The following is an 18466-nucleotide window of genomic DNA, read 5'->3' as shown; positions in this document are numbered from 1 at the left end:
CAAATGCCTGCAAAGCCAGGAGCTAGATCTCCCATCCACATCTCCCACATGGGTGGCAGGGATCCAACCACCCACACATTACCACCTGCTGCCTCCCAGGGTGCATAGCAGCAGGGAGTCGGAGCTGGGAGAGCAGCTGAGATTCAACCAGGCATTTCGAGTCTGGGGCGTCAGTGTTCCAGGGGGTACCTCAACCACTATGCCGAACAACTGTAACCGCACCCCCAACAGGACCGTAATGCCACAGCAAAACTAGGCAACCACCTGACCAAGGGCAAAAAAAAATATCAGTCACATCTGACCACGTTCTCACCCTGCAATCAGAGTCAAGGACATTGTCTGATTGCAAGGACACAGGCACGAGTGCGAACCGGTACTCCAAGAACAAAGGGTGGCAACCACTCCAGCGAAGACACAGGCCTGCAGTCACGTACCCTACCGTCACACGTGATGAGGGGGTTGTAGTAAACCCCAGCTCCGCAGTTATTCTGGATCGAGGAGATGATCCGGGGCCCCAGCACCTTCAGGAAGGAGTAGTGGCTCCTGTTTTTCTTCAGGTTCTTCGAATGCCACGCCACAGGGTCATCCACTGTAAACACAAAGTCCAGCATGGCGTTCTGCGAGGTGAAGAGGAGAAAGGTTTCAGTACCGACTCCTGCAAAGGAAGTCGGACCGGCCGGAAAGTTCCGGAACACTGTATCCCTGTGATTAATACGCCTGGGGTTGTCATCCGAAACGTAAGCAAGCCTCTGGCATGGATCCGAGCTCTGTTATCATAAACACAAATAATAACTGGCATTGCTGTACCAGCAGGCTTGCAAACACACTTTACATGTAGCACAGCCAGCAGCTGGATCCTCAAAGCAACCCCACAAGACAGGAATGACTTCATCCAGTTTACCAGAAAGCATCCAGGGCCCAGGGCAAGCTCTCTGCCCAAGGGCAGTCGGCGAGCAGCAGAACTAGGCGGTATGGCTGCCGAAGCACCGGCTGCACTGTCCCATGGCTGAATGTGCTCCACTCTCCTTCCAGATCAGATTAGCAGCCTATGGCCAAAACCCTCTCAAGCACAACACAAAGCGAAATGTTCCTTGAACTCTCCCATCCGCTCCCCACTCACCGAGGACCCTTAATGGCTCCGACACCCCCAGAACGGAGGCAAAGTGCTCAAAGGCTACCGGGAGAATAAACTGTCGCTAAGTGGACTTGACAGAGGAACACAGAATGGACTAACTTCATCCAAGATGGTGGGGTGAGCAGGAGAAATCAGCCTAGAGATGACAAACATGAATCTTTTTTTAACAAGGTTATTTATTTATTTGAGAGGCACAGTTACACACACAAAAAGAGAGAGAGAGAGGGAGGGAGAGAGATCAATTTTCCATCCACTGGTTCACTCCCCAAACGGCTGTAATGGCCAGAGCTGGGCCGATCCAAAGTCAGGAGCCAGGAGCTTCTTCCAGGTCTCCCACACTGGTGCAGGGGCCCAAGGACTTGGACCGACCTCTACTGCTTTCCCAGGCCATTGCAGAGAGCTGGATCGGAAGTGGAGCAGCCAGGACTAGAACCGGCGCCCATACGGGATGCCAGTGCTTCAGGCCAGGACATTAACCTGCTGTGCCATAACGCCAGGCCCCACAACAGGAATCTTAAAGAACATGTGAGAGCTAAGCAGGCGAGCTGGGAGTACCGGGGGCAGCAGGGAGGAGAGAACTACATCAGAGGTGGGTGGAAGAGCCCGGCCTGTTCCAGGACGTGCCATTTCCCACAGCGGGAACAGAACACGGCTCCTGTGCTGGGAGATGAGGCCAGAGAGGGAGGCTGTGGGCCATGCTGGCACGCCTTCCTGCAGGTGAGGTGCTGATGGGTGGAAGGAGACACTGAGGCTGGGCAAACCGCGACAGGAAGCCTCTGCAAGCTTCCAGTTAGGAAAGGAAAGGGTTTTAGTTGATTTTGAGACAGACGTGGATGTTAGAATCTACAAGACTTGTTAACTTTCATGGAGCAAGTCAGAGAGATGGGGAGGGGAGAAAGGATCTTTTATTGGAGAGAATTCCAGGTCTGCTCAAAGCAAAACCTTCATGGAAAAACAAAGAGGTGGCTACCAGCCTGCGACGAGAGTCCCACAGTGTGACCCGTGCAGGGAGCACGGATAAACATGTTTTAAAAATGTGTGACTATGAGGGCAGCCACCTGCAGTGTCGGAATCCGTACAGGTGCCGGTTCGTGCCCTGGCTGCTCCACTTCAGATCCAGCTCCTTGCTAATGTGCCTGGGAAAGCAGCAGAGGATGGCCCACGTGCTTAGGTCCAGCCTCTGCCATTGCAGTCATTTGAGTAGTGAACCAGCAGATGGAAGATCTCTCCCTTCCTCTCTGTAACTCTGCCTCTAAAAATAAATAAAATAAATCTTTAAACAAAATAGTAACTATGTTAATGCATATTAGCAAAAACTGGTCATAAGCACCTCTCATGTATCTTGTCAACGGTAACTTGTAATTTTGCATATCCTGACAATTTAAAGGGAAGTACTGAACAGCAGTATAGATGGGAAAGAGGAATTCCATGCAACAGTACAGGCAGCCTCACCCGGAAGTGAGCACACGTTTACGAAGGCCCATCACAGCCAGGTGTGCAGAGCCGGGCTGTCCTACGCAACCTGCACAGGAAACTCGGCCGCCACAAGGGAGACCTTACCCTCAGGCTGCTGTGCCCAGTAACCAGGCTCGGCCCAAGCAGGCCCTTGTTAGCAGTGCGAGCCTGGGGACCCTATAGGTCACCCACTCACTTCTGCTGCTAGTGACCTCCAGCCCGAGACCAGCAGCTTCCTCAAGTCCAAAGGTCCTTTAGCGTTTTCTCCTACTGCTAAAACGTGGTCCTCAAAGCGGGCTGCCCCCGAGAATCCCAGGGGAGGCTGTTTCAATTCCTGAGGCCTAGGACATAAATCAGCCTCCGGAACTGCAATCCACGCATCGCTATTGCCTCAACCCCCCCCCCCCAAATTCCAATGCGGGGCCACTGAACTGGAACCTCGCAGCTCTCTCGCGCTTCCCTCCGCCTCGCTGATCTCGCTCCCTCGCACCGCAGCTCACGCCTGCACTCGGTGTGCACGCAGCTAGCGGACACCAGGCGGGCTCCGAGGGGCCGCAGGGCAGCGGGCGGGGCTGCACCGGGAGGCTCCGCTCTCCCCGCAGCGCTCACCTTCTGGTCTGAATTGGGCCCCGCCTGGCGGAACACCCCGGAGCCGTAGGCAAAAGCCAGGCTCAGCTCGTCGGGGAAGTGAGACAGGATCTTTCGGAAGGCCACCCCCGAGCTCCGCAGCGCCTGCAGCGCCATGGGAGCCAGGCTCGCAGGCGGGAGGCCCAAGGCTGCAGGGCGGAGGCCGGGGCAGCGGGCGAGGCCCCGGGAACTGGACGCCCGAGTGGGAGCAAGGCTGAGCAGGGGGACGCCGGGGAGGGGACCGCCCGGGACCACACGGCCGCGCAGGCTTCAGGAGCACCGCCCAGCAAGCGCAGGCGCGCCAGGCTCGGTGAGCGGCACGGTCGCCGCCTGCGCAGCCTCCGCCCCTCGCCCCGCCCCTCGTGCGCACCCGCGTCTCCAAGACGCCAGAGACGGCGCTCGCCGGCTCGCGGAGACGCGAGTGCTTTGCAGCGCCCCCTGGTGGTCGGAGGAGCGCGCTGTCGGCTGAGCCCGGGACGGCGCCCGGGACGGATGGGAGAGTCCACCCAAACCGGACTGCCTTTGCCCCTTGAGAATTCTTTGTCGTTCTCTCCTCAGATCAGTTTAGAAAATCCATAATGTCATGCGTGTGTACCGCGTAAAACTTTTATTAACGAAGTGCAGCTCACACCACGTAGAATCCACCCTAATAAAGTGTACATTTCAGCAGCATTTAGTGCATTCATCGACTCTGTCTAGTTTCGGAACTGCAGAAGATTTAAAAAGTTCAGAGCAACACAGACAAAACCAACAGCCTTCTCAGCTCCTCCCTCTGGAATCACCACTGTCAGACTGGCTGTCATTTTTCCCCATTAAAGCCCTTTTCAAATCCCGAGATGGACTTCAAGGTGCCTGTTCAGTGGTAAAGAAAGAGTGCACCCCCCTCCCCCACCCCCGGGAGTTGTTTGTGTCTGCTTTTAGGGTGAGGAAGAGGCTTTGTCCCTTTGCCGTGGGATTGGAGGAAACAGAACCTGAGCATAGAGGAAAATCCAAGCACGCTGCGGCTCACCTGTGGCCAGAATCTTGCTTGAGATCTCGAGGCCACTCACGGCGCAGTCTGACGTCTAGGATGGAGGCGCTCAGCCTCGTGAAAACAACAGGAGGAGTGAAATCCGCACCGAGGGACCGCTGTGGACACTGGAGTCCCTGCTGGGCCCTGTGCAAGGAGGTCATGCTACCGATCTGCGGAAGCAGCAGCTGAGGCCACGTCAGCCTGTGGCAAGACTGGAGTTAAAACCCAGGTCTGGCCCCCCCTCTAGAGTTCCTGCTACAGCTCTCTGTGCTTCAAGGGTGCTGAGCAGGGACCTGCTGGGGTCAGAGTGGACTTGGATTGGTGTGGGGAGGAAAGAGGCTGGGAGACCGTTTAGGAAGCTACACTGTTCCACCGTGAGCAGAAAACAGCCAGGCAAGGGTGAAACCAATTCAGCTGGCGAAAGTGTTGTTTGAATCCACACTCGGGGTCCAGCACTCACGGAGGTGCAGAGAATTTTTAGGTGAAGGAACTCAGAGTTGCTTGCTGCCTTGCAGAAGCGCGGAGTCAGTCTGTGGATGAGACGCGCAAGCAAATAAGAATACAAGGTGCAGTGGTGAAGCAGGGCACCCGGCCCCTCCAGGAGAGAGCATTACTCAGTCCCGGGGGTGCAGAGGAGAGACCAGAAGTGGAGTCACAAGGGTGGCCATTTCAGCCATCCCTGGAAGGTGGGAGCGAGTTGTCAGGCAGATGATGCATGGGAGAAATTCTTCCAAAAACGAGCTGGTGGTACTCAGTGACAACAATAATCATATGAGGTACCTCGACAAGTGAGTGGGCATTGGGCACAGCGGGCAGCATGCTGCTTGGGATGCCCACATCCCACATCAGTGTCTGGGTTTCAGATTCAGCTGCAGTTCAGGCTCCGGCTTCTTGCTAATGCACATGTTGAGAGGCAGGTAGTGATGGATGAAGCTACTGAAACCTTGTACCCACGTGGGAGACCCGGGCTGAGCCCCGGGCTCCAGGCCCAGCCTTGACTGTTGCAGGCCTTTAGGGGGAGAACCAGCAGATGAAAGATCTCTCTCTCTCTTTCTCTTAGTGTCTTGCAAATAAAAAATTAGAATAAATAATTTAAATCTTGCACCAAAAATAAGTTTATCTTTTAATCCCATTTCCACAAACTTTTTGAAGTTCCCTTGTGGGGTCATTTATTAAATGCCCACACACCTTTTATACTTAGCTCTCTCCCAAAGGCCCTATGAGGCAGCTTCTCTAAGAGGACCATCATTTTCACACGAGGAAACAGAGGCCTTAAGAGGAAAAGCAGTTGGCCAGAAGTCGCGTGGTTAGGAGAGTGTTGGAACGGGACTGTACTCAGGGCTGGCTGACTCCAGAGAACAAGGTCATGGCCACCGAGTTTAAGAGGCGAGAGAGGGAAATGGGGAATAGACTGGAGCTGACTCACCAGCCAAGATTAAGGGAAGCGATAGCCAAGGATACCAAAGATGACCGGAGAGGGAGCAGAAGACAGATACCATGGGGCGCAGCCGGCCGGTGTGAGCGGGCCGCTTGGGTTCGTGCTCACGGAATGCCACCCTGGTTCAGAAGGCTGGAACCCAGAGTTCTCTCACCGTGGAACCCACTCCGGCCTTTCACCCCAAAACGTGCATAAACCCCATCTGCTGCCGTTTCTTTCTTATTGTCTTTCTTCCCTTGAGGAAGTCATCCAACTCTGCTGGTTTTATTTCCTGTTTGTAAAAGTAACCCATGCTCTCAAAATGTAATATCGCCCCGCAGAGACAGCTACTGGCACCCTTTGATACCTATTCCTGCCGGTATTTTTCTTTCTTTTTTTTAACAAGAACCTTTTTTTAAAATTTTTATTTATTTTATTTATTTTTTGACAGGCAGAGTGGACAGTGAGAGAGAGAGACAGAGAGAAAGGTCTTCCTTTGCCATTGGTTCACCCTCCAATGGCTGCCGAGGCCGGTGCACCGTGCTGATCCGATGGCAGGAGCCAGGTACTTCTCCTGGTCTCCCATGGGGTGCAGGGTCCAAGGACTTGGGCCATCCTCCACTGCACTCCCAGGCCACAGCAGAGAGCTGGTCTGGAAGAGGGGCAACCAGGACGGAATCCGCCTGCTGGTATTTTTCTATGACTATTAAACATTTTGAAATGGAGCCACGTAATAGCTCCTGTCTGGCTCCTTGCCTTTCCCCCACTTGACATATTAGAATGTCTAGGTGAGCTGACATTGTTCTGTGTCAGGATAGGTAGATCTACCTTAATCTATAGTCCTGCTATGCCACAGTGCCATCCCCAGTCTTATCCTATTTGTAAACAGCAAACGATTCCAAATATGCATGTATCCTAATTTATTTAAATGCTTTCATCTGTGAAAGTGTGGATTTTTCTATTTTCCACATGTGCAGACAGGCTACAGAACATCTGAGTGCATATACCTTTTCACACGCGTGCAAGTATTGCTGTAAGATTGATTGCTAGAGAGGCCGGGGCTGGGGCTTAGCTGATTAAGCCTCAGTCTGCAGTGTCAGCATCCCACATGGGCACCGGTTCGAGTCCCGTCTGCTCCACTTCCAATCCAGCTCCCTGCTAATATGCCTGGGAAAGCAGAAGAAGATGGCCCAAGTATTTAGGCTCCTGCACTCACGTGGGAGACTGGGATGAAGCTTCTGGCTCCAGGCTTCAACCTGACCCAGCCCTAGCCATTGCAGCCATTTCAGGAATGAACCAATGGATGGTCTCTCCCTCTCTCTGTAACTCTGCCCTTCAAATAAATAAAATAAAGCTTTAAAAAAAAAACTGATTGGTAGAGTGGAATGTTTGTGTCAAAGTGTCAGCACTTTGCTAAATTGCCCTCCAAAAGATTGTAGCCATCCACACACCCACTCACCGGGCTGAGCCCTTGATATAAATGAGGATTCTGCGACGTTTCTCCGTTTGTCTCCCTTCTGGCTTTCATGGCTGATTATCAGTAATTTTCTTTTTCGCCAGCATTTCCCTCTGACAGTGCAGAGCCGCAGCTGGGAGGCTCCATCGCGCTCCTGTGTGCGTTCTGCCTGTCCCTAGGGAGAGGCAGAAGCAGTGCTTGGGAAGGCATTTGCATTCCTCAGCAGACCCCTCCAGGCCCCTCTCCATTCATCCGCTCTCTGTGACAGTACGCGGCTACTAAGTCAGAAGCTATCAAAGAGCCCCAGTGTTCCACAGGCTCGCCCGAGAGTTCAGCTAGAAAGCTCAGACCAAGGGAATCAAAATGTCAGCACACCACTTGTAAATACAGATAACGGCACCCGGTCTGTGTGCGGGTTGGGCCTCATTCTTCTGGCTTCTCTATCAGTCATCTCGGGTTAGCAATGACCTTGCTGGCGGGTTTCACTAGCAGAAGGTGCACCCTCGTCCGTTTTGGGACAAGCTCCTGCGTGAAGGATCTGTAACTGTGAGGCCCTGGCTCCTCTTCTCATCCGTGTTTAAATAACAACAGAGAAGTGAGAAGCAGTTCGGCTGTTGTGCTTCTTAGGTTCGATGTATCTGCTGACAGAGGAGAAGGGCTCTGATCTCCGTCTTGTTAGAGGAGGGTCACCCTGTCACGCAAGTCTGTCCTCCGATGATTGACGTGTCACAACTGGCACAGATTGAGAACATCTTTTTTTTTTAAATTTTTAAAAATTTATTTATTTGACAGGTAGAGTTATAGATAGTGAGAGAGAGAGAGAGAGAGAGAAAGGTCTTCCTTTTGTTGGTTCACCCCCCCCCCCACAATGGCTGCTATGGCCAGAACTACGCCAATCCGAAGCCAGGAGCCAGGTGCTTCTTCCTGGTCTCCCATGCGGGTGCAGGGCCAAGCACTTGGGCCATCCTCCACTGCCTTCCCGGGCCACAGCAGAGAGCTGGACTGGAAGAGGGGCAACTGGGACTAGAACCCGGCACCCATATGAGATGCCGGCTCTGCAGGTGGAGGATTAACCAAGTGGGCCATGGCACTGGCCCCGAGAACACCTTAATGATGGGTTTGAAACCAGGTGCCAGGATTTCACAGCTGTGTTCCCTCGGACAACTTAACCTCTCTGTGCCTTCTTTTCCTCATTTAAAAGATTATTTTATTTATTTGAAAATAAATGCATGCACTCTTTTATAAAAAGATTGATTTATTTATTTGAAAGTCAGAGCTATAGAGAAAGAGAAGCAGAGACAGAGAGGGAGGGAGGGAGAGAGAGAGAGAGAGAGAGAGAGAGAGAGATCTTCCATCAGCTGGCTTACTCTCCAAATGGCCGAAATAGCTAGGGCTGGGCCGGCTGAAGCCAGGAGCCAGGAGCCAGGTCTGGATGTCAGGGGCCTAAGCATTTGGGCCATCTTCTACTGCTTTCCCAAGTGCATTAGCATGGAGGTGGATCAGAAGTGGAGTAGCCAGGATTCAAACCAGCATCCAGATGGGATGTTGGCACTGCAGGCGGCAGCTTAACCCACTAAGCCACAGTGCTGACCCCAATAAATACACTCTCAAAACAGAGTGACAAATAGAAAGAGAAAGACAGCAAGAGACATCGTCCATTCACTGGTTCATTCCCCAAATGGCTGCAAAAGCCAGGGTTGAACGAGGCCAAAGTCAGGAGCCTGAAATCTCTGGGTGTCCCACGTGGGTTCCGGGGGCCCAAGGACTTGGGCCATCTTCTGCTGCTTTCCCAGGAGCACTAACAGGGAGCTGGATTGGAAGTGGAGCAGCCGGGACTTGAACCTGTGCTGGTATGGGAAGCCCCTATCCCAGGTAGCAACTGAAACCACTGTGACACAAGGCTGGCCCCTCTTTGCCTCATTTTGTCTCTCACTTGTGAAGTGGGAAGAATAATAATACCTGCCTTATAGGACTGTGGTGACACCAACTGCAGTTCTAGAAAATGCATACATGGAGCCTGCCAGTGAATGAGCCCTCAGTCAACGTTCTCCATCTGAATTCTTAAGGGACAATGCACAGACGGAATTAAGGAGCATCATGACATCGAGAATCGTCATTGCATTTGGCACCAACAGAAACACTTTTCCAGACAGGGTTTTACTTCTTAAAACAAATGCTGGGAAGTGAGTGGCTTTTTTCCAGTTTCACAGATGCATACAATGAGCTCAGACAAATGAAGGCATTTGCCTGAAGCCACACAGCGAAAGACAGTTGCTGCCAGTACAGTCCCCAAGTCCGATCCTCTTCTTACACCAGGGCATCCACTCATTTATTTCTTCATTCTCCCATTAAAAGCTTCCTCCTCCCTTAGTCCCAACTCAGATACCAACTTGTTCCATTCTCTACCTAAGTGCTTCACTTGCAGCTCTCTGTCCTCATCCTGAGAAGCAGCCGGCCGTCCTGCGCAGTTTCCGAGGCTCAGGGTCTCTCGTGGGTCAGCAACTCCAGCTTTCAGAGTAGAACTTTGCTCCCAGGATGTTGGCGTTTCATAAAGGAAGCTGCTAAAACAGGGGTGTCTGGGGTGTTTGCCAACACCAGCTACCAATTCCCCGATACCAGAGGGATGTCTCACGATGGGTTCAGTTCCTGCCTACGTGGAGTCAGTGAGAGCTCTCTTCACCTGGCGGTCACGGGGAGGGGCTCTCCAGCCCACCCACCCTTCTGCCTGACTTGGCTGTACAGGGAGGGGGTGCTCCAACAAGCCCTCTCTCGTGGTTTAACAGTTTGGGCAATGACTCGCAGAACGCAGGGGAACACTTTCCTTCTGCCTCTCCGTGTGTTACACAGGATGTGACAGAGAACAGACTGACTTGCCAGATGTAGAGGGCCGAGGGGAGAAGCAGGAGGGAACAGCACGAGCTGCCGCGTCCTCTCTGGGCCAGTACCCTCCCAGCACCTGCCTGGAAGCCCATCAGGCTCCCTGAGGAGCTGTGATGCAGCTTAGTCGCCGGCTCCCAGCTCTCCTCGGATCACTCGGTCTTCCTGGAAACCGGTCTCATCCTGAGGTTATCCAGGGACTCCAAGCTAAGTCACCTCATTAGCTTCGACTCAGGGGTGGTCCCTCCTATCACGCAGGAGATCCCAAGGGCTTCAGGAGCTCTGTGCCGGGAACCGGATGAAGGACACATTTCTGATCATACATCACGGTGTTTGTGCACCAGCTGTTGTCCTTGTCAATCATGCCACCGTAAGAGGTCCAGACGATCCCCAGAGGAGGCATATGCCAGCTGACAGCGTCACATTCTGAGACCCTGGCTGCTTAGGGAGCCTCGTTCTAATTTTTCTAATTGGTTACAGAATCGACATTTTAAAAAGTTACTTATTTTCACTTGCTGTTTCAAAGGCAGGGAGAAGGGAGTGGGGAGAGACCTTCCATCTGCTAATTCACTCTTCAAATGCTTCTAACAGCTGGGGCTGCGCCAGGCCAAAGCCAAGAGCCTGGAACCCCGTCCGGGTCTCCTATGTGGACGTCAGGGACCCAAGTACCTGAGCCATCATCTGCTGCTCCCCAAGGTGCCAGCAGCAGGAGGCTGGACTGGAAGCGCAGCCAGGACTTGAGCTTGGGCAGTCAGGCATGGGACGCAGACAGCCCAAGCACGGTCTTAACTGCTATACCAAATGCCCACCCCAGGACACTGTCGATCTAAACAAGAAGACTCTGCCTAGAATTTTGTCAGTTCTGGGTCTGAACAAAACATCTTCAGAATCAAAAGCATAGAAATCTTTGGGGAAAAAATAATAAAAGCAAAAAGAAAAAAAGAGAAATCTTTGGGGTTTTACAGCCACCAATTATAATGGTAACTCATGTATCAGGAAGCTCCGAAATCTTCTTAGGTTGTTAGACCGTCTGGTGCCTTCAGGCAGAAGAGGAAAGAGGTCTATGCCAGTTAGTCCTGGTCGGTCTGGGACACTGAGATGATGCTGTGACAGCACAGGAGTGCTTGGTGCCAACAGCTCTTAAGATGATGCCGCGGAACGGTAACCACAGATGTTAAGAGTGAAGGGGGTGGATCGTAAAGGAAAGATCGATGGAGAAACCAGTCTGGGAAATTGAAAATGCTATATGTTCTTTTTCTTTTTTTGGACATTCACAATGATTATTAATAGATTAGTACTCTGAAAAATCCATTTGTATGTCTTCATTTTCTTAGGAAAAAATTTTAAACTTTGTTTTATCTTATTTCAAAGGCAGAGAGCAACAGAGACAGACAGAGAGAGGGAGATCTCCCACCTCCTCCTTCATTCCCCAGGTGCTGAGACCAGTCCAAGTGACGCCAGGGCTGAGCTAGGTGCCAGGAACTCACTCCAGGGTTTCTACATGGATAGCAAGAACCCAACCACTTGAACCATGACTGCTGCCTCTCAGGGTGCATCAGCAGGAAGCTGGAGTCAGAAGTGGGGCAGAACTCAAACCCATTCACTCTGACAGGGAATGAATGTGTTTCAAGCAATGTCCTAAGCCCTGTACCAAGTGCTCGTCCAATTTGTTTCTATTTAATCCAGAATTTCCCAAACTTGGGTCACCATAGAAATATTTTTTTTCGAATTTTGTTGACTATTCCTTATTTGAAATGCTTTGGACCAGAATTGCTTCCTATTCAGATTCTTTTGGATTTTGGACTATTTGCATACACATAATAAGATGTTTCAGAAATGGGACTCAAGTCTGAACACTTATGTTTCATAGACTCCTTATATGCATAGCTCTGGCAATTTTGTCCAATATTGTTAGTAACTTTGTGCAGGAAACAAAGTTTCGTGACATGGAATTTTCCCCTTGTGGCACCATTTTGGTGCTTCAAAAGTTTCAGATTTTGGAACATTTCGGATTTTGAATTTTCATATTATGGATATTCAGCCTGCATTTCAAAGACTTTTGTTTTTCATTTTATTTGAAAGGCAGTAGGACAAAGGGAGAGAGGGAGGGAGATAGAGCGAGATCCCTTTTATCTGTTGGTTCACTCCCCAAATGCCAACAACAGCCAGAGCCGGACCAGGACAAAGCCAGGAGTTCAGAAATCCGTCTGGTTTCCCATGGAGGTAGCTGGGCCCAAGTACTTGAGCCTCCATCTGCTGCCTCCCAGGGTGTGCACTGGCAGGAAGCTGGATGGGAAGAGAAGCCTTCGGGCATCCCATCAGATGCCTTAACCGCTGTGCCAAACACCTGCTCGCAACCTATTAAATTCCCTGTTTGATAATTCCCACATCTGTGATATTTGGCTCTGGTCCTTAAGACTGTTTTTCTCCCCTTGCCCTTCAGCATGTCTTTTTTTTAAATATTATTTATTTGAAAGGCAGAGTTACACAAAGAGAGGAGAGGCAGAGAGAGAGAGAGAGGTCTTCCATCCGATGGTTCACTCCCCAATTGGCCACACCGCTGTGCTGATCTGAAGCCAGGAGGCAGGAGCCTCTTCCGGGTCTCCCATGTGGGTGCAGGGTCCCAGGAACTTGGGCCATCTTCTACTGCTTTCCCAGACCTCAGCAGAGAGCTGGATAGTAAGTGGAGCAGGCAGGTCTTGAACCAGCGCCCATATAGGATGTCGGCACTTCAGGCCAGGGCGTTAACCCGCTGCGCCACAGCGCCGGCCCCAGTTCAACTCTTACCTCTCAGCATGTCTTGTGATACTTTATTGAAAGTCAGAAACGATGTATCTGGAAACGGGAACTGAGGTACACAGGCTTCTGGAGTCAGGATTTTGCATTAGTTTCGCATTGTTTACTGTAGTGAGCAGTACCCGCGGCTTCACACTCGTGTGTTCTTGCTTCTGTCTTTCCCGTTGTCTCTGGACTTCCCTAGAGATCCTGCATCAGACCAAGTCTGCATGCACCTTGCAGCTGTAATCCACTGTCATTACATGGGAGCCCCACTGGTTTGTCTTAAGGGGTGAAGAAAGGATGTATTCTATAACCTTGTGATTAAATCTTTTAACTTTATAGTCTTTTATTGGGCCTGAATTCCTGGGCTGTGCCTTTCACAATGGATTCTCCACCACTTTCAGTGACACAAGAAGGCTGGGGGGCTGGAGTCACAGAAATACTCTCCCCCGAGTGGAATACGGTTGTGGGAGACCCCTGGAGAGTAGCCCTTAGTTGCACAGAAAGCTCTGGGCTATGTCATAGTGGTCACTCTTGCCCTCCCCTCCCAAGCCAGGAGGGGATCTTTCCTGGTTCTTCAGCTGGATGGGGTCCAAGGAGGTACAATCTGCTCCAAGACTGTGGGCCCCAGGAATTTCTGGTTCCTTTGCTAGTCCACACTCAACCTTCAGCGATTCATTAAAATTCTATTTAAGCAATCTTTAATTGCATGTATCCAGCAATTTCTATTCAATTATGCGAATCTCAGGTGTGACTCCCTGTATTCATTTTTCTCTCCAGATTCCCGGAGTAGGGGAAGTTTGAGACTTCAATTCTTTAATGAATTCAAGAAAAGTCATTGATTTCAGTTTCTACTGCTTTTTTCTTGCTGTCTAGACAGGAGTGGTGCCTCCAGGCTGTATACACACTGAAGCTGTGGCTGAAGCTATGGCTGGAGCTCTTGTCTGCAGTTTCCAGCATACAGACCCCGAAGGTGTTGGGTTAGATTTATTCCCCAGAGTGTTTTGTTGCTGCTGTTGCTGCTGCTGCTGAGTTCTTCTACTTGGTATTTGTGGGGAGCAACTCGGACTAGACTAAGTTACTGGAATTAAGACTTATTCTATGCATCTGCTCTCCCACAATATGGCGCTGGGAGAGAAGAAAACAGCTTCTACACAGCTGCCTCCAGTTCAACCAATAAACTGCAAGACCTGCTCCTGATTGGAGGAGAGCAGCGTACTCGGCGTGTGGGCAGCCGAGTTGGGATTGGTGGAAGAGGACTATAAAGGAGGAGAGAGACAACATGCACCAGGAACATCTGAAGGAACACCTGTGCAGCCCCCGAGAGAGCCGGCCGGCGGTGTGCCGCTCCCCTGCGGAAGTGGGGAGAGTGGCCAGGGGGAACCGCCCTTCCACGGAGGTGGAAGGGACAATAGCCAACCCGGGAAGAACCAGCAGCAAACCCGGGGAGGGCCGAGCAGACAAAAGAACAGCGCAGGGTCCTGTGTCGTTCCTCCGTGAAGACGGGGAGCGACATAATGGTGCCGTGACTCGGATATGAAACCTAGGCAGGGTTTAGTGTCGTTCCTCCATGAAGATGGGGAGCGACATAATGGTGCCGTGACTCGGATATGAAGCCTAGGCAGGGCTTAGTGTCATTCCTCCACGAAGAGGGGGAGCGACATAATGGTGCCATGACTCGGATATGAAACCTAGGCAGGGTTTAGTGTCGTTCCTCCACGAAGACGGGGAGCGACAGTATTGCTTTCAAAATGTCATTTTTTGGGGCCAGCTGGTTAAGCTGCTGTCTGACATGCTGGCATTCCATGTCAGAGTGCCCTGCTTCCAATGCATCTCCCTGCTAATGTGCCTGGGAAGGCAGTGGAAGATGGCCCAAGTACTGGACCCCTGCCACCCATGTGGGAGACTGAGACAGGGTTCCTGGATCCTGGCTTTAGTTCAACCCCCGCCACTGCTGCCTTTTCAGAAGCGAATCTATAGATAAATCTCTCCCCTTATGTTGTCGTTCTGCCTTTCAAACAAATAAATCTTTTTAAAAAATAAAGTTTCAGGGGCCAGCATTGTGGCATAGCTACCACCTGCAGTGACGGCCTCCCAAATGGATGTCGGTTCGAGACCTGGCTACTCTACTTCCAGTCCAGTTCTCTGCTACGGCCTAGGAAAGCAGTAGAAGATGGCCCAAGTCCTTGGGCCCCTGCACTTGTGTGGAGACCCAGAAGAAGCTCCTGGCTCCTGGCTTTAGATCGGCACAGCTGCGACGATTGCAGGCAGTTGGGAAGTGAACCAGTGGATGGAAGACCTCTCTCTCTCCGTCTCTCTCTCTCTCTCTCTCTCTCTCAGTCTCTCTGTAACGCTGCCTTTCAAATAAAATAAATAAATCTTTTTTAAAAATAAGTTTCATTTTCCAATTGTCACTGTTAGTAGGTAGAAGCACATTTGGTTTTTGTATGTTGATCTTCTGTAATCTTGCAAAACATTTATTTTGTACATTCTTGTGATTTTGCTGCACAGAAATTCATGTTATCTGTGTTTTGGGACCATTTGACCGCCACCTTTTCAATGCCTTATTGCACTGACTAGGACTTCCAGTACAAGGGTGAGTAGGAGTAGTGGGAGTGGGCCTCCTTGTTTTATTCCAGATGTTAGGGAGAAAGCGTTCTGTCTTTCACTGTTAAGAGTGAGGCCAGCTGTGGGCTTTTTTATAGATGGACTTCATCAAGTTGGAGAAACACAGACACGAGTGAACACTGCAGTTTGTCAGATTCTTCTTCTGCATAAATTGATGTGATTATGTGGTCTCTCCCTGTTTCTGATGTCTCAAGTAGCCTTCTCTCGTGTCTGAAGAAACGCGCTAAGCCGTTCTTTCGGATGAAGTCTGCCAGTGATGACTTCTCTCGGAGCTCGTTTTGTGGACAATGTCTGTTTCATCTTCATTCCTGAGGTGCATTTTTGAAAGAATTCTGGGTGAATGGCTCTTTTTCTGAGCACTTTAAATGTTATGTGGCTGTGGTCTTAGAACAACTCAGGTTCCATCTATTAAATGTGACCTCGTTTCCTTATCCATAGAAGCCGCGGAGAGCCCTGCCTTATGCTTTGAGAGGCATATCCATTTGGCTACTTTATGCTATGTATGATAGAGTTGGGCTCAAAGGAGCTTAAAATAAATTCAGACAAAGTAGGCTTCACCTGGGGAATAGGGCGCTGGCTCCATCTCTGTTCTTTTCTAGCTTTACCCTCCTCTGGCTTGGCCAGAGATGGTTGCTGTTGGCAACTGAAGCAGCGTGCTTCCTCACTGCGGTCCAGCAGGACAGATCAAAACTCTCTCTCTCATCATCCTGTTTGCCTCCAGCGTGGTTGGGTCACATGTTCACTCCTGGACCAATAATGGCTGCCAAGAGAATAATGTGTTCTGATTGGCCTGAATCTGGGTGCCTGAGCCAATCAGAGCCATGTGAACTGTCTTAGTCTAATAGGAAATCTCCCAGAGCTGAGGGTGGTGTCAGCATCTCCCTGCCTGAGTGTGTGTGTGTGTGTGGGTGTGTGTGTGGGTGTGGCTGTGTGTGTGTGTGTGTTGTTATTGTTGTTGTGTCTGTAAGTCCCTAGCACAGAAACAAGCGAATGGGTAGTGGGCTGGTGTGACAGAGCTCATGCTGTGTGTTTACCGTTCTGCTTCCTTCTTTCTGGGCACTCAGGAAGACTACATTTCCCAGGTAGGTTGGGGACCTATGGTTGAGATCTGGCCAGTGGAAGGCTGGAAGAATTGGTGTAAACCCGCCTAAGCATTGCCCTTTCAAACCATCGCATGTACTTCCCAGTGCTTTCTTGCTCTTCCACAGTTAAGTTGGCATCATGCACTTTGAAGAGGATTCTCCAACCTGCATTGGACAGAGATGTGAACAAGATAAGTGGCGTTAACCACTGAGATCTGGGGTTTATTCCTGTAGCACAGCACAGTCTATCTGATCCGTACAGTATAGCAACTGGTTTTCAAAAGGTGGTCCTCAAACCAGTAGCATCAGGCATTGCCTGGGACCTTGTCGGATAGAATTCTCTTGTCGGATAGAATTCCCTGCCGACTGGACCAGACTCTCTGGGATGGGAACACCACTCAGTGCCTTCCCCAGGCCTCCACGTGATTCGGACACACACTGAAGTTTGAGAACCACTGTCGGGGATGGGCAGCATCAGGAATAGCTCTGTGGTCTTCTCAGTTGCGTGTGGGCAGTGCCGTGTTCCTCCTCTTCCCAGTTGCTGAGCCCAGCTGTGGTTGGTGCAGAACCTGAAGGCACTCCGTTTTCAGCTGTGATGCTGTTTTTTTCCCCCACAGTCACACATGCCTGTTCAGATGTGGCACCATTTCCTTGGTGTCCAGTTGTCACTGCTGCGGGCTATGCTCGAAGCACCCTTCCCTTTGCTGCCTCTGAGATAACTTCCCTACCTCTGGCCACCCGAGGCAGCTGTTACATAAGCTCCCTCCTCTACAAAAATTATAGCTAATCACCTTTGCAACCTCCCTAATGTCCTATAATTCCAGTCTGCAGGAGATAAGCCTGATGGTTTTGATTGCTCTGGGAGGTAAGAGAATGATGTTATTAGGTTTCATTTGGAAATATTGAAACTAATTAGAGGTTTTTTTTTTTTAATAAAAATATGTTTGGTGTCCATTCCATAGCGCTCCTGAGACTGCAGACTGGGAGTAGGACTTGATTCAGTCTCACTGCCCTCTCCCTCACGAGGCTCTTGACTGCAAGGAAGTGTGTAGGCCTCTAATTTAGTATGAGGGACTTTCCTTATACTTTCCTGTGTATCTTTATTGATCAATGTAATAGTTTTTTAAAATGACAGGGTAAGATTAGGCAACTATGAACATCGTTTTACTCATTAGAGTACCAAAATGCTACATAGATCATACCACATCAGGGCAGGGATTTGTGCTGATTGTTGACACCTACATCCTACATCAGAGAGCCTGGGCTTCATGTCTACCCCTAGACCCTGACTCCAGCTTCCTGCTAGTGCAGGCCACGGGAGGTAGAGTGATAGTTCAAGTAATTTGGTTTCTGTGAACCATGTGGAAGATGTGGATTGTGTTCCCGGCTCTTGGCTCCTGCCGTGGCCCAACCTCAGCTGATTCAGGCATCCGGGTAGTTCAGCAGCGGATGGGAGCTGCCATCTACCCACTTTAAGTATACAACTGAGCGCTGACAAATGCCTTTGCACTGTTGTGCGCCAGTCAGCACCACCTCCAGAACGTTTCATCTGTTCAAACTGCAATTTCTACCCACTAAATACTGACGTCCAATTACTAGCCCCAAACCCAGTGTGCAACAGCAATAGAAAAAATCATGCATTCATCTCTCGAGAGAACTGTTATCAGAATTAATGGCTGTAGATCCCTTTAAGAGAATTATTGTGTAAGCTGGCCGCAGTGTTGCAAGTGCCCTTCATCTTGGGGACCCAGCCTCCTTTTTGTGGGGAGCAACTCGGACTAGACTAAGTTACTGGAATTAAGACTTATTCTATGCATCTGCTCTCCCACAATATGGCGCTGAGAAGGGAAACAGCTTCTACACAGCTGCCTTTCACCAACATGACAAGCTGCAGGACCTGCTCCTGATTGGAGGAGAGCAGCGTACTCGGCGTGTGGGTAGCAGAGTTGGGATTGGTGGAAGAGGACTATAAAGGAGGAGAGAGACAACATGCACGAGG

General features: G+C 50.6%; 1 protein-coding gene across 6 annotated transcripts in view; it reads right to left on the bottom strand.

Moving 5' to 3' along the window:
- TAMM41 (TAM41 mitochondrial translocator assembly and maintenance homolog) overlaps positions 1 to 3581 on the bottom strand; it is a 53781-nt gene extending 50200 nt beyond the window's left edge. Inside the window, exons 1-2 of one of the 6 annotated variants that reach the window (XM_002713047.5) lie at positions 3200 to 3581; positions 435 to 617 (exon numbers count right to left, since the gene is read on the bottom strand). In XM_002713047.5, coding sequence (XP_002713093.2) covers positions 435 to 617; positions 3200 to 3334 — 318 coding nt within the window. In that variant the 5' untranslated portion in view covers positions 3335 to 3581. Of the gene's footprint in view, positions 1 to 434; positions 768 to 3199 lie in introns of all 6 variants that reach the window. The other 5 variants (XM_070051094.1, XM_070051096.1, XM_070051099.1 and 2 more) reach the window with 5 other exon arrangements.
- Between the last annotated feature and the right edge of the window lie 14885 nt (positions 3582 to 18466).

Source organism: Oryctolagus cuniculus, chromosome 10, assembly GCF_964237555.1.
Source record: "Oryctolagus cuniculus chromosome 10, mOryCun1.1, whole genome shotgun sequence".
Classification (NCBI taxonomy): domain Eukaryota; kingdom Metazoa; phylum Chordata; class Mammalia; order Lagomorpha; family Leporidae; genus Oryctolagus; species Oryctolagus cuniculus.
This window is presented reverse-complemented; position numbering and strand designations above follow the sequence as displayed.